At 44.3% G+C, this 18,936-nt stretch overlaps 1 protein-coding gene across 1 annotated transcript; it reads left to right on the forward strand.

The window, feature by feature from the left end:
- The first annotated feature begins 1,513 nt into the window (after positions 1-1,513).
- Positions 1,514-18,236, forward strand: RFT1 (RFT1 glycolipid translocator homolog). Its single transcript, XM_077277896.1, has 13 exons — positions 1,514-1,685; positions 2,062-2,147; positions 3,207-3,323; positions 3,510-3,699; positions 4,879-4,980; positions 5,878-6,012; positions 7,684-7,762; positions 8,036-8,086; positions 11,010-11,140; positions 11,225-11,369; positions 12,044-12,149; positions 14,780-15,029; positions 16,856-18,236. The coding sequence occupies exons 1-13, from the start codon at positions 1,620-1,622 to the stop codon at positions 17,018-17,020; spliced, it is 1,623 nt and encodes a 540-aa protein (XP_077134011.1). The 5' UTR covers positions 1,514-1,619; the 3' UTR covers positions 17,021-18,236.
- The last annotated feature ends 700 nt before the right edge of the window (positions 18,237-18,936 follow it).

Here is an 18,936-nt window from a genome sequence, read left to right on the forward strand (position 1 = left end):
AACATTAGCCGGATTCTGCCCGAAACAAAAAACCTGATGTGTGAAAGTAGCCTTAATGAGCATAGGCAGTCGTTAAGGGGTTAATAGATCAGGTTTATCCTTGTAGAGAGTGTCAAGATGGCGTCAGTGCTTGTGGACACGGCTTCCTCAGGTGCGCTCTGCTGTTTTTCAAAATGACAATGTCAGGACACATGTGGCTGTTGCATACACACGGCTCCACTGTGCCCATGTTACCATGTCACAAACACAGCTCTGCTCTACCCAGGTTAGGCTGGTTTCACACTTGCGTTTTTGTCTGCAGCGTTTTTTGCACAAAAAACGCATGCGTTTTTTCCCCCTATATTTAACATTGAAAACGCATGCGTTTTTTTTGCACATGCGTTTGGTCGCGTTTTCAAACGCATGCGTTTTTTGTCTGCATGCGTTCATTTTCAAAAATGCTACCTGCAGTATTTTCTTGCGCGTTTTTTTGCCGCGAAAAAACGCATGCGTTTTTTCGCGGCAAAAAAATGCATTGCTGTCTATGTAAACGCATGCGTTTTTAAGCACATGCGTTTGTTTGCGCTAAAAACGCATGCGTTTTTATAGAAAAAAAACATAAAACACACTGAAAAGCCACCCACCACCATCAAGGTGATAAAAGGGATCCAAACCCTAACCCTAACTCTACCCCTAACCTCACCCCTAACCGTTTAATGAACATTTTCTGACAGTCACATTGCCACGTATTTAAGTGCCACGTATCACGTATTTCAGTGCCACGTATGCCACGTGCCACGTATTTAAGTGCCACGTGCCACGTATTTAAGTGCCACGTATTTAAGTGCCACGTATTTAAGTGCCACGTGCCACCTATTTAAGTGCCACGTGCCACGTATTTAAGTACCACGTATTTCAGTTGCACGTATTTCAGTGCCACGTATTTCAGTGCCACGTATTTCAGTCACGTTTAGGGTTAGGGGTAGGGTTAGGGTTTTCTTGTGTTTTTCTATAAAAACGCATGCGTCTAAAAAACGCATGCGTTTTACCGCGTTTACATGCGTTTTTCACACATGCGTTTTTCTGTTTTTTTTAAAAACGCATGCAGATAAAAACGCAAGTGTGAAACCAGCCTTACACACGGCTCCACTATACCCACGACCGTGTCACACACACATCTCTACTGTATACATAAACACGGTTCAGCTATACCAATGTTACATGCCTGCAAGCGGCTCGCCACCACATTGTTGTTACACACAACTCTGCTACATCCACGTTACATACACACGGCTCCGCTATACCCATGCCACACACACACACACAAACATGGCTCCACTATGTCCACATGACACACACACGGCTCCGCAATCTCCACGTGACCCAACCACACGGCGCGGCACCACTGACTGCATCGCTCATACTCAATTGCGCACGCGCTCTGTGCCCCACGTGACACAACCACTTTTCCCAGTGATCACATACAGACACCTGCTCCATTCGAGCTTGGCTCCGCCCTCCCATGTGACTGATCACATGACCGTGACGTCACCGGAGGTCCCTCCCCGCTGTCAGTGATGATGCTGCCGGCAGTGTGCTGCTGGAGTCGCTGATCTCTCTGTGTTGATGACACCGGCAGGATGGCGGCTCAGCACGATGTCCTCCGGGACACCACCAGGCTGGCGTCCTCCACTATGGTCCTGCAGGTACAGGCCTCGTCCTGCTCTCCCCTGCAGGAAGCTGCGGTCCAGTTGTTCTTCTCTGGGTCTCCAGCTGCCATGGAACTACAACTCCCAGCATGCCCTGACGCCAATGGCTGTATAGGCCTGAAATCACCATGAGCTCTTGTTTATTAGTGTCATATGTGACATTCTGGGTTTTCATAGTAATCACCTCAGCCTCATCAGGTCCACACTATGTCTTTATTAGTGAGTGCAGTCCGGGGGCAGATTTGCATTAGGGGCTTTTCCTTCTTGTTTCTGAGGTGATGTCAGACAGGAGCTGATGATGCCGGAACGTTCTGCCTCTGGGATTCGCAGCTCCGCCCCTTTGTCCGCACCTGACGCCTTCTTGTCTGTACAGGTCGTGTTCCGGCTCCTGACCTTTGCCCTGAACGCCTTCACCCTGCGCTACGTCTCCAGGGAGGTCATCGGCATTGTGAATGTGCGGTAAGTGTCCTTCCCGTCAGTGTGACCCAACGGTACAGACACCTTCACTGCGATGGCAGGAAACCTGTGATGTGGGGCCAAGTCAGAGTGGCGCAGAAATGGTGCAACTTTTGATGGTTTCAAGCAGTTCCATACTAATGGGCGGAGCTGGGGAATTGATGCGATCAAGCATGGCCACGCCCAGTTGTCCAATTCATGAAAACTGGCATTTTGCGCTCCAGAAATGTTACTCCAGTCCCTGATTGCAGTAGTATTTCCAGTGAGGTGTACGGCACTCAGAAGCCGCGCTGAATTCATTAAGTGTTTGTGACTCTTAAAGGGGTTGTCCGGCCTTAAACCAGTCTGCAGTTACCATGTGTCTGCAGACTTATATCACATCCTTGTGGTCACATGACCACTGCTCCCAGTGTCAGCACCAGAGAATCCTGACAGTGTGCAATGTGAGTACTCACAAGTCTGTAGTCACTTAAAAGAACTGCAGAACCGTAGCTTCAGCCTGGACAACCCCTTTAATAAATGCGGCACGTTGTATTCCAGCCCTTCAGTATGACTGAATCTTAATGAATCGGCCCCGTTGGCTTTGTATTGAGCCCCCTCTTCAGTCTCGGAGGGGAGACACTCTTTGATATGCCAGAAGGGCAGGTATTAAGAGGTTTTCTAGTTTTGGTATACTCACCCTCCCCAGGTCCAACAACGAATCTCCTCCCAGTGGCTGTTATTATCTGGATTACGGCACAAACTACTCAGAGCCACCGAGCTCACTGATTGGCTGCAGCACTGAGATAATCACTGAGATAAAAACTGTAAAGCGCTGCGTAATATGTTAGCGCTATATAAAAATAAAGATTATTATTAAAGATTATTATTAATCACTGCTACTGGGAGACATTCAGTGTTGGACCTGGGGATGGTGAGTATAGGACAACTTTACAAAATAACCTTTTTAATAGTTCTTTCTGTGTGGATAGAGTAAGCTAGGACGTCACGTTAGGATTCCAGTGCTGTGTGTGACCTGGCCCCTACATACCCTGCGCTCATCCCTCTTCTTTCTCGCCCCAGTCTCACCCTCCTCTACACCACCGTCGTGTTTCTCGCCCGGGAAGCTTTCCGTAAAGCCTGTCTGAGCCATTCTACACAGCAGAGCTGGAGACACACCGTCCACCTCACCTGGTTGGCGTAAGTATTGCCAATGGGGCCGATCAGCTCCCTCCCCAGGTCCAACGCTGAGGCTTGGCTATTGTCTGCAGCACTGATGTGACATTGACGGCGCTGCAGCCAATCGGTGAGCTCAGCAGCTCCGCCAGAGTATAATAATTGATTTTTTTGCTATAAGTAAGAATGCATTGTTCTCTTGTATTGCAGAGCACCACTAGGCGTCTGCTGGTCTGTGATACTGGGGTGGGTATGGCTGAGTGTGTTGGAGACCCCCGATCCAGCCATTATCCCACATTATGGCCCCGGGGTTCTGGCGTTTGGATTTTCTGCAGTAATCGAACTAATGGCAGAACCGTTCTGGGTCCTCGCACAGGCTCATCTCTTTGTCAGGCTGAAGGTAAGGAAGCGAAGGGGTTTCTTGCTTGGCATTTACACTAGAAAGTCTTTTTCATCCATGTCTGTGTCTTGCATTGCTCTTATAGGGATTGCCCGGCCTTAGGTTACAAGTCTGCAGTCCCTGTATGTGACTGGAGACTTGTAATCACGTGATTTGCATACACGTGGTCACATGCTGACTAGACGTGCTTGGCCTTGCTCCATTTAAGTGTATGAGCCAAATCAGACACGTCTAGTTGGAATGTGGCCGGTAGTATGTAAATCACCTACTTGCTGTTACGTGCCCTCTGCTCCTGAGCCAGATCAGACACGTCTAGTTGGAATGTGGCCAGTAGTATGTAAATTGCATACTTGCTGTTACGTGCCCTCCGCTCCTGAGCCAGATCAGACACGTCTAGTTGGAATGTGTCCGGTAATACGTAAATCACATACTTGCTGTTACGTGCCCTCTGCTCCTGAGCCAGATCAGACACGTCTAGTTGGAATGTGGCCAGTAGTATGTAAATTGCATACTTGCTGTTACGTGCCCTCCGCTCCTGAGCCAGATCAGACACGTCTAGTTGGAATGTGGCCGGTAATACGTAAATCACATACTTGCTGTTACGTGCCTTCCGCTGCTGAGCCAGATCAGCCACTTCTAGTTGTATTGTGGCCGGTACTATGTAAATCACATACTTGCTGTTACGTGCCCACTGCTCCTGAGCCAGATTAGACACGTCTAGTTGGAATGTGGCCGATAGTATGTAAATCACATACTTGCTGTTATGTGCCCACCACTCCTACAGTAGGTTCATTCTAAAGTTTGAGCCTCCGTCATTTTCACAAGAACAAGGAGAGCAGCAAGACGAATGCCATAACGGATAGAATAAGAAAGCAGAGCTCTGAACACTAGTGTGAATCATGTCTAAGGCCAACATCAGCCGAACACTTGAGCCAGCAGCGCTCTGCAGCACCACCACCATGTAAGATCCACCGAGCGGGCGCAGGGGCACTCATCTGTCTGTTACATTATAGCGGTAATTTGTACCAACTGTTATGTTGGATATCGCACATTATATTACCGATTTAGACCATTTCCATTGCGTTCTCCTTTATTCTGGCCTATGGTATTTGTTTGGTACATATGATCCCTGGATGTTGTGCTCGTCCCGTATCCTCATCTCCACCACGTGTCTCTTAGGTGATTGCGGAGAGTCTGGCGATCATTGTCCGCTGTTCGGTCACCGTCACTTTGGTGCTTCTCTGGCCTCACTGGGGGCTCCTCATCTTTTCGCTGGCTCAGGTAAGGGGTCGGCTTTTATCTTCCATATATTGTTTCTTTTATTCCTGTATTTCCGGTTGCTTATACTGTATATTATCTCCATATTCCGCAGCTCTGTACAGAGATTGCTGTCGCACACATCAGACACTTTTGGTGTCTTTTTTTTATTAGTAAATAAAGGGTATACACATCTTTTGGATAGAAATGTATTACTGTACTGTGTTTAAATATTAAAGGGAGTCTTTCACCCCCCAAAATACATTTTAAAAGAACTACATTGTGATATGTGGGGACTTATTCCTCTGTAAGAGACATGCATGCTGGAGTCTTCCACCTCCACTGATGGACAGCGCTGGCTTCCAAGAGCAAGTGGTGCCTAAAGTCATCTGGCGTACTGACACCGGCTGCGCCCGGCCGCGGTCCCCCCCAGCTCCTCTGCTGATGCCGCGTACTTCAGTGATACACCTGGAAAGGCACCGAGTGGCGCCAGCAGACACTTGCCAGAGAGGAGAACATGCCTGGCCCGTGTGCTTGCTTGCGTGCGTGCAGGAGTGTGCCTGTGTGTGCCTGGGCATAGCAGTGTCGGTGCGCACACACCTTGGATGAAGCAGGGGAAACGCCCAAAATGAGGGTCATAGTGGTGCACCGAAACCCCCTTTTCTCGGCAGCACATCATCCGAACATGTGCTGCCGAGTAGAAAGACAGTCTGTTCTCACCAAACAATCCTTCTGAAGCACAGTTGGCTTGTATAAAGAGGCGATCAAACAGCCGATCGGTATATATAAAGCTGATTGGCGGTAGGTCGTTCAGTGTTAACCCACCCAATGGTCCCGTACTTAGCTGATGCGTTCCAGGGCAGCCATTACTTAGCCCACATTATAGAGACCTGGCCTTCTAACGTGCGCTTTCTCTCCTAGGTCTTGTACACCAGCCTGCTCTCTCTATGTTACATTCTCTACTTCGCAAAGTTTCTTGGTTCTCAGGAGGCAGAGAAGAAATCCTTCCCTCTTCACAGTATGATGGAATTTTTACCCCGACGCTCCACATCTCAGGTAATATGGTGGGTAGCGCATCCTTTTAGTTTTCATTTCCATCTTTATTCATTTTAATTTCTTTAAATGACCAGACTACCATATATACTCGAATATAAGAAGACCCGAGTATAAGCCGATGCAACTAATTTTGCCTAGAAAAACTGGGAAAACTTATTGACTCAAGTATAAGCCGGGTGCATTGTACCCTCTTCCCTATACTGATATGCATGGCCTCCTCATCCCCATCCTTGTCTGCATGGCCTCCTCATCCCCATCTTTGTCTGCATGGCTCCTTATTCCCATCCTTGTATGCATGGCTCTTCACCCCCCTCCTTGTATGCATGGCTCTTCACCCCCCTCCTTGTATGCATGGCTCCTCATCCCCCTCCTTGTATGCATGGATCCTCATCCCCATCCTTGTCTGCGTGGGCTCCTTATTCCCATCCTTGTCTGCGTGGGGTCCTTATTCCCATCCTTGTCTCTGTGGGCTCCTTATTCCCATCCTTGTCTGCATGGCTCCTTATTCCCATCCTTGTCTGCATGGCTCCTCATCCCCATCCTTGTCTGCATGGCTCCTTATTTCCATCCTTGTCTGCATGGGCTCCTTATTCCCATCCTTGTCTGCATGGCTCCTCATCCCCATCCTTGTCTGCATGGCTCCTCATCCCCATCCTTGTCTGCGTGGGCTCCTTATTCCCATCCTTGTCTGCGTGGGCTCCTTATTCCCATCCTTGTCTGCGTGGGCTCCTTATTCCATCCTTGTCTGCGTGGGCTCCTTATTCCATCCTTGTCTGCGTGGGCTCCTTATTCCCATCCTTGTCTGCGTGGGCTCCTTATTCCCATCCTTGTCTGCGTGGTCTCCTCATCCCATCCTTGTCTGCGTGGGCTCCTTATTCCCATCCTTGTCTGCGTGGGCTCCTTATTCCCATCCTTGTCTGCGTGGGCTCCTTGTTCCCATCCTTGTATGTATCCTACTTACCTTCCCTGCACGCTTTCGCAGCGTCTTGTTCCAGCTTCCAGCAGCTCTTGTGGCCAGTCAATCACATGTCACCACTCATTAAGATAATTTATATTCACCTCTCCACTCCTATAGGCTGGTGAGAGGTGAATATTCATTACCTTAATGAGCGGGGACATGTGATTGCACCGCCGCAGGAGCTGCTGGAAGACGGAACGATATGCTGAGAGGGCGCGCAGGGAAGGTAAGTAGGATCGTTTGGTTTTTTTTTTATAATGGAAGCCGGTGGTGGCTGTGGATGTAACTGTGCACGCACTTTAAGAGAAATGAATATTCATTGCCAGCTCAGTGAATATTCATTTATCTTTAGCAGCGGGCTCATGCTTTAGCCGCAGCCGCCGTCTCCTGCCTCCTGTGACCCACTGCTCCTCCTCCCGTGCCGTAAACTGGGACAATGACTTGTGTATAAGCCAAGGGGGGCATTTTCAGCACAAAAAATGTGCTGAAAAACTCTGCTTATACTCGAGTATATACGGTACTTTACTCGGGGGCAGAGAAGGCTGTCTTGGTGGTTTTAGAATTTGGCCTTCCACTATGTTCACACATTCGGGTTTTGAGATGCAGTTATTAAAACCAAAGCCAAGACTGGATTCAAAAATAGCACATCTCAATTTTCTAACATGGCCGTGTGCAGTAACCGGAGCTGATTTTCTGATTGTATCTGTTAACAGGACTTTTTGGATTGGAAGCAGGCCTGGCTAGCCTGGAGCTTCTTCAAGCAGTCGTTTCTGAAACAAATTCTTACAGAAGGTTAGTTTGTATCCATCATATTAGTAAATTATGAGTTGGCGAGTGTTTTTTTTTCCTAGATACATTATTTTTTATCATTCCGTTCAGTTTTATTAGGAGGAGGAAAAGCAAAGATGACGTTGTTAGTCATTCTGTAAGATCGTATGGACTCCTTCAAGTTATCAGTATCTAAGAACTTTAAGAAAAGGGGAAAAAAATCCTAAGGTTTAACCTATAACTGTTACATCATAATATATATATATATATTATATAATATTTATGTATGTTTTTTAGGTGAGCGCTATGTGATGACTTTTCTCAGTGTGCTGTCATTTGGAGATCAGGGTAAGTCTCACATTTTCTTACACCACTGTTTTATGTGTATGACACAACTTTTTTTTAAGAATTCGTGGAGCTGGCTGTGATCTGATCGTGGCCTAGGGATAGGTCATCCATGTAAAAGTAGTTGACAACCTCTTTAAAGGATAGAAACTGTGTCATGTAGCCATCACTCCGGTCCTACACTACAAATAGCAGTTTTTCTGATAATAATCATAAAAATTATTTGAAGTTGGCAGATTGCAGCAGCTTTAGTAAATACACCAGAATTGTGGCTGAATTTCTGCGATTAAACTAGCATACATCTTCTGCGGCAGATTTATAATTCAGTTATGGTCGAAAGTATTGGCACCTTTGAAATTGTTCCAGAAAATGAAGGATTTCTCCCAGAAAATTATTGTAATTCCACATCTTCTGTTATACACATGTTTATTTCATTTGTGTATTGGAACAACACGAAAAAAAAATGCAAATTGGACATAATTTCACACAAAATCCCCAAAATGGGCCAGATAAAATTGTTGTGGATAAACAACTTTGATCAAACTCACCTGTGGCAAGTAACAGGTGTGGGCAATATGAAAATCACATCTGAAACCAGATAAAAAGGGGAGAAGGTGACTCAATCTTTGCATTATGTGTCTGTGTGTGCCACACTAAGCATGGAGAACAGGAAGAGGAAAAGAGAACTGTCGGAGGACTTGACAATCAAAATTGTTGAACAATCACAACAATGTCAAGGTTACAAGTCCATCTCCAGAAACCTTGATGTTCCTTTGTCCACGGTGAGCAACATAATCAAGAAGTTTGACTCATAACACTGTAGCTAATCTCCCTGGACGTAGACAGCAGAGAAAAATTGATGAAAGGTTGCAATTCAGGATAGTCTGGATGGAGAATGAGCCGCCTCAATCATGTTTCAAAGAAACTTAAGCTGTCTTGCAGGCTCAGGGTGCATCAGTGCCATTGCGAACTATCCATCGACATTTGAATTAAACTTTGAATTAAATGAAACACTATGGCAGGAGACACAGGAGGACCCCACTGCTGACACAGAGACATGAAAAAAGCTAGACTGCGGTTTGCCAAAATGTATGTGAATAAGCCAAAATCCTTCTGGGAAAGGGCCTTGTGGACAGATGAGACCAAAATAGAGTTTTCTGGTAAAGCACATCATTCTACTGTTTTCTGAAAATGGAATGAGGTATACAAAGAAAAGAACACAGTACCTACAGTCAAATATGGTGGAGGTTAAAAGATGTTTAGGGGTTGTTTTGCTGCCTCTGGCACTGGGTGCCTTGACTGTGCGAGGCATCATAAAATCTGAACATTACCCAAGGATTTTGGGTTGCAATATAGTACCCAGTGTCAGAAAGCTGGGTTTGCGTCCTAGGTCATGGATCTTCCAGCAGTATAATGACCCCAAACATACATCAAGAAGCCCCCAGAAATGGGAGTAGACGCCTTCACATATGAAGAGTCTTCCAAAATTCCAGCTGAGATGTGTAAGAAGCTTGTTGATGGTTATAGGAAGCGATTACTTGCAGTTATCTATTCCAAAGGAGGGTGTGCAACCAAATATTAAGTTGAGGGTGCCAACAATTTTGTACAGCTCATCATTGGGGTTTTGTGTGAAATGATGTCCAATTTGCCTTTTCTTCTGTTTTTTTTATGCTGTTCCAATACAAACAAAAATAGAAAATAAAAATATAAAGGAGGCTTTCTTTGGATTAATAGCACTGTCAAAAACAGAGAGAAATAAACTTTAAAAAAAAAAAATCTGTTCAAGCTACACGTTACGGAGCGGAACCATCTCCGTCCTCAGGCTCATACAGTACAGATAGCAGAGGCTGGCATTAATTGGTATACAGCCACATGTACTATCAATCCTTTTTTTTTATTATTGGCTTGGTTTTTGTTTTTAGCATTAACATTTTTCTGCATGGGGACATAACTTTAGCAATGGTCACTTTGCAGCCAAGCCTTGACCATTTTCTCAAGCCATGCCCCCCACAAATGTATCCAAAATGCTAAATGTGGAGATTGGCATGGGCAGAACCCTGGCTCGGTTGGGTTAGTAAATCTGTTCCATTCTGCCTGCGGATGAGTTAAGACTATGGGGGACTGTCCTGGTAGCCTCATATATCGTATGGAAGCTTATAATAACAAATTTAGTTAAGCACAACGCGAAGCCTGTACGATATTTCAGCTTGGTGACCTCTGATGTAGAATTAGTGTTTAAATGGGTGGTCTTCATGAGCAGGCCCTTTCCCATACGGCCTACGAATATCATAGATGGAGGCTCCAGTTCTGGTAGACTGGTTCCAACCTTGACCAACGATGATGGCCATTCATCTCAATGGCTTCCAAGTCTCCCAGAGTGGGTCTCCAGGCCATTTAACTGATCGCCCCCTCATTAAGTGTGGTACCTGATAAGATTTTCTCGGCAGTGGTCTTATGGTGCATTTAAATAGGCTGATTTTGGTCCATTAACGAGCAATAATCAACTACTACAAGCAAGCTGATCAATGATCGTTGACTTACCTGTTTACACAGGCCAACAAAAACTCATGGGAACAGAACCCAATCGTTGCGTCTCTGTCCAATATCATGTTCTCGGCAGCACATCTCCTGTTTACAAGGGCCAATGTGCTGTTGATTACTATGATATTTATGCCAGTAGAAAAGATCCATCAACCGGGGAACAAGCGTTTTGCTCGTTCTGTTAGTGATCGCCGGCATTCTTGTCTGCAGCCATTCATCCATTCTCCGTCCATCTTCTAAATGCACCTGTAGAACTAATGGGTGAATGTAAGGATTTCTTATGTACAGTAAATGTATAGATTCTTATTATTTTGGATTTTTGGACCCTTTATATAAAACCTTTTAATAAGCTGCATTGATGTCTTGTGACTTTATCTTTTCCCAGGCGTGTACGACATAGTGAATAACTTGGGATCTCTGGTGGCGCGGTTCGTCTTCTTACCTATAGAGGAAAGCTTCTATGTTTATTTCTCTAAGGTGTTAGAAAGAGGAAAATCTGTCAAAAATCAAAGGAAGGTAAGTGAAATCTTCTAAAATAATGCTGAAAAGTCGTCTTGTCCTGATAAAACATCCATTTATCCTCTTACATTGTGGCAAAAGGAGGAGATCGCTGCCGCATCGGAAGTACTGGAGTCGCTCCTGAAGCTGGTGACGTTGATTGGTCTGGTTATCGTTGCCTTCGGATATGCCTACTCACAGCTGGCATTGGATATTTATGGTGGATCCCTGCTTAGTGACGACTCTGGTAAGGATGGCAAGTGGTCCGGTGTCATAACTCTGTGTACGATTGAGGGGTTATCCCTTCCCAAGCACCGTAATTAAGGTGGCACTTAGATTTCTGTTTTTGTCTCTTTTTTTAGACATCTCATTTCATGGGGTTGTCCACCACTTTAATATTGATGACCTATCCTTAGGATTGGGCATCAGTATCAGATTGTTGGGGGAGTTACACCTGGCACCCCCTCCGATCAGCCGTTATCGGTGTCGGCAGCTGGATGTGATGAGTTGTAAAGGGAAGAGCAACACTCCGTCACTGTATGGGGTCCATAGCGGGGTGCTGCACACCCACCCCTATTTATTCGACTAGGCCACTATACAGTTGGTGGAGCTGTGTTGTGCAGCTCCACAACTGATCACATCTGATCGGCTGAGGTGCCGGGTGTCGCACCCTCACCAACTTGATATTGACGACCTATTCTATGACTCTAATAGCAGTGAACAACCCATCTAAGAAGAAAGAGGTGACATGGAGCAGTCATTGGCTTCTGCCTCTCCTCTTGCAGTTCAGCCATTACACCACTTTTCTGCTTTCTTTGTGGTCACTTTGATTTTTCGAGTCTCCGGTAGGAATATTGATCACAAACTGAATGTAGATTAATTCTATGAATATACAAATATCTCTAGATCTGTGTATTCCAGGTCCTGTGCTCCTGCGCTTCTACTGTCTCTACGTGCTCTTGCTGGCCGTCAATGGCGTAAGCGAGTGTTTTACCTTTGCTTCTATGAGTAAAGAGGAGGTAGACAGGTGAGTGGCCGTAGATGTCTGTCACAATGCACGGGTATTGTAAGGGTGTGTGATGGATAGTCTGCTGCCGATTACTGTGGCCGGACTGTGAGACTTTACACCATCACATGCACACACTATGGAGAGAATATTTAGTGTTAGCGGATTTCACCTTGGCCATGGAAAACACCAAATGTGGACAAATCTGAAGAATCAAGATCTAATTTTTGCAGTGGATTTCCATTGGAGAAACTACACAGTGGATATGTCCTATTCGCACATAGCCTAAGGCAAGATTCTGGCTGACTGGTCTTGTAGGAAGCCACACTAGTAATAAGAAAAGGTACATCTGAAGGTGAGAAGGGCCAGATCGCAATCTCCATTCTAGCTCTTCCCAAAGGTGTTGGTTGGGGTTGAGGTCTGGGCTCAGTGCAGCCGGTCATGTCCTTCCAAACCAGTCACCCAACCATGTCTTTAGGAACCTTGGTCACAGTCATGAGCTACAGAAAAGGGCCTTCCACAGACGGTTCCCACAACGTCGAAAGTTACAATCGTCCTAAATGTCTCGTATGTTGAAGATTTCCCTTTAATGCAACTCAGAAGCTGAGGCCGACCGATGAAAAATAACCTCATTGTCCCTCCTCCACCAAACTTTACAGCTGGCACAGTGCAGTCAGGCGGGTAACGTTCTCCTGGTATTCACCAAACTCGTACTCGGCCGTCCATCAGATGCCAGCTAGAGAAGATGATTCATCATTTCACAACTTCCCACTGCTCCAATGACCACATACATTGCACCGCTCCATCAGAAGATTGTCATTGGTGATGCGGCTCTTTGACCGTGGAAACACCGTATTTGTGCTTGACCTTAGGCGGAGGTTGGCAGCTCTGCAGGTATTGAGTCAGCAAAATGATGGGTCTTTTATGCACTCAGTGACTCCGCTCTGTAACCTTATGTGGTCGGCCATTTCACAGCTGAGTAACTCTGTGCAAAAAGTTTTTCCGCTTTTCTATAATACCACTCACAGGTAATTCTGGAGCATTTAGGAGGGAAGAAATGTCACAAACTGGTTGAAAAGGTTAGTTGTTACTCCACAGAACTCATTTCCACTTCCTGCGAAACCAGTAGTGGCAGCTTTATACTACTCCATCTGACGCTTGGTGATGTAAGGCTGCATGCAGCTGCTCGGCCATGATGCCCCTGGCGAGGGCGCAGTATTTGTTCTGATGTTAATACCAATTGTCCTCTCTCCTGGCCCCTTCCTGATATAATGTCCTCTCTCCTGGCCCCTTCCTGATATAATGTCCTCTCTCCTGGCCCCTTCCTGATATAATGTCCTCTCTCCTGGCCCCTTCCTGATATAATGTCTTCTCTCCTGGCCCGTTCCTGATATAATGTCCTATTCTCCTGGTCCCGTCCTGATATAATGTCCTCTCTCCTGGCCCCTTCCTGATATAATGTCCTCTCTCCTGGCCCCTTCCTGATATAATGTCCTCTCTCCTGGCCCCTTCCTGATATAATGTCCTCTCTCCTGGCCCCTTCCTGATATAATGTCCTCTCTCCTGGTCCCTTCCTGATATAATGTCCTCTCTCCTGGCCCGTTCCTGATATAATGTCCTATTCTCCTGGTCCCGTCCTGATATAATGTCCTCTCTCCTGGCCCCTTCCTGATATAATGTCCTCTCTCCTGGCTCCTTCCTGATACAAGGTCCTCTCTCTTGGCCCCTTCCTGATATAATGTCCTCTCTCCCGGCCCCTTCCTGATATAATGTCCTCTCTCCTGGCCCCTTCCTGATACAAGGTCCTCTCTCCTGGCCCCTTCCTGATATAATGTCCTATTCTCCTGGTCCCTTCCTGATATAATGTCCTATTCTCCTGGCCCCTTCCTTATATAATGTCCTCTCTCCTGGCCCCTTCCTGATATAATGTCCTCTCTCCTGGTCCCTTCCTGATATAATGTCCTCTCTCCTGGCCCGTTCCTGATATAATGTCCTATTCTCCTGGCCCCTTCCTGATATAATGTCCTCTCTCCTGGCCCCTCCTCTTAATAATGTTCCCTGTTCTGCTGCTGTTCCGCAAATTATTTATAAAAAGAATGATTTGTCTTCGATTCCCCCTCTCCCATGAGGTGTGGCGAGCTCTTCCACAGCTGACGCAAAACCCATCAGTTGACATCAGCGTCCCCAACACCAGCAGCGCTTGACGTCACTGCTATGCTGCACCACCCATGACTGGCAGCTGAGAGCCTCTGATTGGCTGGTGGCATGTATTGCACCATAATGCATTTCAGCTGAATGTGCACCCTCGTACGCACATCCAGCTGAAATATGCGCTGGCAGTGGTGGAACACATTCAGACTGTTTTTTTTTTTTTAAATTTAATTATTATTTTGGACATCGTTTTTATCCATGGTGCACTATCAGTGCACATGATCCCTCTCTTCTAGGGAAGGGGGTTACATAGTGTGAGAACCAACATCAATAATTCATTGTCTTCTGGGTCTATTATTCTGAATTATTACAATGCCTTAATGCTGACTTATACATTTTCTGAAGAACTAATTTCTGAAAAGTTTGCAATTGTTACAATGACATCTATAGATCTATTCTAAATTCTTTTCTTTTTTTTACCCCTAATGTCCCATTGTCAGGTTTAACTACATCATGTTGGGTCTCTCGCTAAGTTTCCTTTGCCTTTCCTACTACATGACAGCTTGGCTCGGCAGTGTCGGATTCATCTTGGCAAACTGCTTTAATATGGGCTTACGGATCGCTCACAGCCTACATTATATCAGGAGATATTACACCGGCAGCCCCTACCGGCCGCTCTCTGGGCTTCTGCCGTCTCCAGCAGTAATTTGTGTGCTTGCAGTAAGTGCTGCCATCACCAGATATTCAGAGGTAACCACTAAAGTTTTATTGTTCCATGATCTGTGACGCAACGGTCAAAACTTGATCGAAAGTTTTATTTTACTTCTTATCTTTCAATTCTATTTAATATTTGTATACATTTTATTTGTAATTATTTAATGTATTTTATATTTGTTTAAATGTTATTTATTTTTATTGATTTTCTTTTCAATTTTATTAAGTATTTGTCTTTTTATTAATTTTATTAGCTTTTTTAGTTCATCTTTTTATAAATTGTATTAGTAGTAGTTTTTTCTTTCAGTTTTCTCCATTTAATTTTTTTATTTTTCAAATAGAACATCACGGAGCACAAGGCACCAGAAGTCAAAGCGCACTACAGTAAACCCCAAAAATATGTTTTTAGGACCATTGACACAACTTGTTCAACCCACAGTGATGTTGACACAGTGAACCATAACATCCAACCCAGAACCTTATGGTGCCCATACACATTAGATAAAAGACGTCCGAAATGGATGATTTCGACCCATAACAAACAATTGTCTGCTTTTTTTTAATGAAGGGATCATCGCTCATTTTGAGTGATCGCCGACGATTGAGCTTACGTTATTAATGAAACTGTCAGTCGGACATGTTGGATTTTTTTTTGGACCATGATGAGTTCTGGCTAAATCATTGTCTGAAAAAAGAAATTTTGGCCAATGCTGTCTGAGATGTACTTTGGGCCATCGATGAATATTCATTTGACCATCAGTCCATTTTAATCTAATGTGTATGGGGGCCGTTACCCCAACCTCCACACCCGTCAGCGACAGAGGCCATTTTATGTGTATCGGTTACATTTTACATTGAATTCTTTATAAACAAACTTCCGGAATACACCTTGCTACATCTCTGAAAATAGATTAGACTTGTCAATCGGCAAATACGGCATCACGATATATATATATATATATATATATATATATATATATATATATATATATATATATATATATATATATAGTAAATATTTGATATATTTATATGTACGTATATACATACATATACAGTATATGTTCCTATATAGGGTTAAAACCACTCATCTGAAGACATTTGAAAAATATTCTGGAGAGTTAAAATGAGTGGCCTGTTGGATCCAAGCTAATATACTAGTTGGTTCAGCTTCGGCTGTAGTCAGTGATAGCCCCCCATCCCACGCAAGAGAATTGTCCAAACAACACTTAGCGCTCCATAGGGAGTACAGTTACCTCTTTGCTTCCCGAGCATATTACCCAGAATAAGAAGGCTGTGACCCGGAATAGGAAGGCTGTGACCCGGAATAGGAAGGCTGTGACCCGGAATAGGAAGGCTGTGACCCGGAATAGGAAGGCTGTTAGCCGCGATCGGAAGGCTGTTAGCCGGAATAGTAATAGGAAGGCTGTTACCCGGAATAGGAAGGCTGTTACCCGGAATAGGAAGGCTGTGACCCGGAATAGGAAGGCTGTGACCTGGAATAGGAAGGCTGTTAGCCGCGATCGGAAGGCTGTTAGCCGGAATAGTAATAGGAAGGCTGTGACCCGGAATAGGAAGGCTGTTTTCTTGTTTGTTTTTTTTAACAAGGTCTTGAAACTCTTAAGTCTAATCTCCTATCCCAGTCACACTTCAAGAAATGCCCACCATGCAGAATATGTTCTCTGCTTTTATTTTCCAGAAATAGCGTTGCATATGCACATGGGCTGTGTCTAGTATTGTATTTTTTTTTCCCATGGAAGTATATACACCTGTCCTGCCATACCAGAAAATGCCCGTATCAGTTTGTCAGGCTTTGCTGAAGTATTATGTTGCCTCTTGACTTCTTCTTCTTCTTTTGACAGGCGGCCTTGTGCTGTGACCTGGGCTGGCCGTCTCGCCTGGCTCACATCCTGGTGGGAGCGCTCTGTCTGTCCCTGACTTTGGCTGCTGTAGTCCTGACTGAAGGAAAACTGACTCACTTTATACGCAGTCACTTCCTGTCGAAAAAGCCAAAGAAGAAAGTATAATGGAGAAAGGACTGAGATTCCTCCAAGCCGTCACAGTACTTAGCGTGACACGAAGAAAAATTATCAAGATGGAGAAATTTCTGGCTGTAAAAAAAAAAAAAAAGCATAGACAGAGAAAAGTTGCAACTCATTCAAACGTCGGAACGAACGAGCTGACCATTGGATTCTCAGTTAACTTGTTATGGTTGGATTCTCCGGCACCAGCGGCGAGCAATATGCATACATGCGGTCACATGCTGACCAGACGTGTGCAGCCTGACACATCTAGTTGGCATGTGGCCGGAAGCGTATCATTAGCATACCTGCAGTCACATGACCGCCCAGCATCAGGGAATCCTCACAGTGCACAGTGTGTGTGATGTGAGGACTCGCATGTCTGCAGTCACATGGGCTACAAGTCTGCAGTCACTCTAAGACCAGCCATCCTCTTCGTGAATAGAGAACCAAAAAAAAATGTCTCCAATGGGGGACAACGCTTTAATATTGAAAGAATTCACAAATGTTCTTTATCGTTTGAAAACTACATGGAAGTCAATTAGGATCATAGCATCAATGATGTGTGATGGGGAGAATACAGACAGAACAGGGCCCCAGTGCACGAACGATATACGGGCCCTTTGTGTCCAATAAATAGCTCATTATAATGCACAATTCCACCTTCTTTGAATACTTGATTGTAGGAGCCACCCTTTAACCTACATTGTTTTAACTATGTGTCTTCATAAAATCTAAAGGCTTCTTTGTTGGTTTTCCAAATTCCACAAAAAAAAAAATGTACAAAATATTCCACAATTAAAAAGGTGACCAAAACAAATATATATAAAAAAAACAAACGCCCAAAATGTGTGAATTTATTACTATTTATATATTCTTTGTCAAAATACAAATAAGAAAATGCGAGTGATGGAGAAGTATATAAGTACCATAATACATACTCTTAAAAAATATATATATTTTTTTTACATTTTTGTAAAAATAATTTGTATTCTTATAATGGGCTTTCTTGCAGTCATAATTTAATTTATTTCTTACTGATTTTTTTTTTTCCTATTGGGGTAACATGATAGCAATTAGTCTCTATAGTGGAGTATTTTTTTTTTATTTTGTGGTTCGCTGATCTTGAATGTTAAATTGATTTTATGAAATCGAGAAGTTCTGAGTATATGAAATCTTTATATAATAATTTGTGATGGACAGTTAATAAATTTTATTTTACAAAACAAAAAGTTTATTATATTTTTACTTTCTTACTGCAGATTAGAAATAGTTTAAGGTGAACTTTTCCTACAAATCAAGTACTGATACTTTATGTTAGATACAACACTTTTCCATACAGAGTCCTATTATTAGTACGGTCAAAAACTCAAATACATAACGAACACTAAGTCACAGGCAAAATGAAGCCCCAGATAATAAAACATCAGATAGCTCTCGTCTGATTAATACGGTGGTGGGTGTGAGCTCTTAGCGGGATCCTCTGAGCGCTAGAAGTTCTTGATGTGACTGCAGTTTGCCAAATCATAATGGTGTGCAATACGCACACTGCGACGATTCCCCTTGATTGACAGCTCGAGCGGACTGTCAGGTGACCACGTATTATGCAATTCACATAGTAGCAATGTCGCTTCTCCTGAATGGATGAAGAGAAACAAATGAGTCTTGGCTGCATGTGACTGCAACTATGCAAATTGCATACTGTGAATAAAGGGGAATCATGACAGTGTGCATATTGCGCACTGCCAGGATTCTGCAGACTGTGACAGCAGAAATTTAAGAGCTCAGAAAATCCCTGTACAAACAAGACTGGGTCTTCATTCTCATGTCATTTTATAATTCTGTATATATTTAAGCATTGACTTCATAATAACACAATATTGCCGAATAGTGAACATTTGTCTAGAACCCAACAAAGCCTG

The sequence above is a fragment of the Ranitomeya variabilis genome, chromosome 8 (assembly GCF_051348905.1).
Source record: "Ranitomeya variabilis isolate aRanVar5 chromosome 8, aRanVar5.hap1, whole genome shotgun sequence".
Taxonomy (NCBI): domain Eukaryota; kingdom Metazoa; phylum Chordata; class Amphibia; order Anura; family Dendrobatidae; genus Ranitomeya; species Ranitomeya variabilis.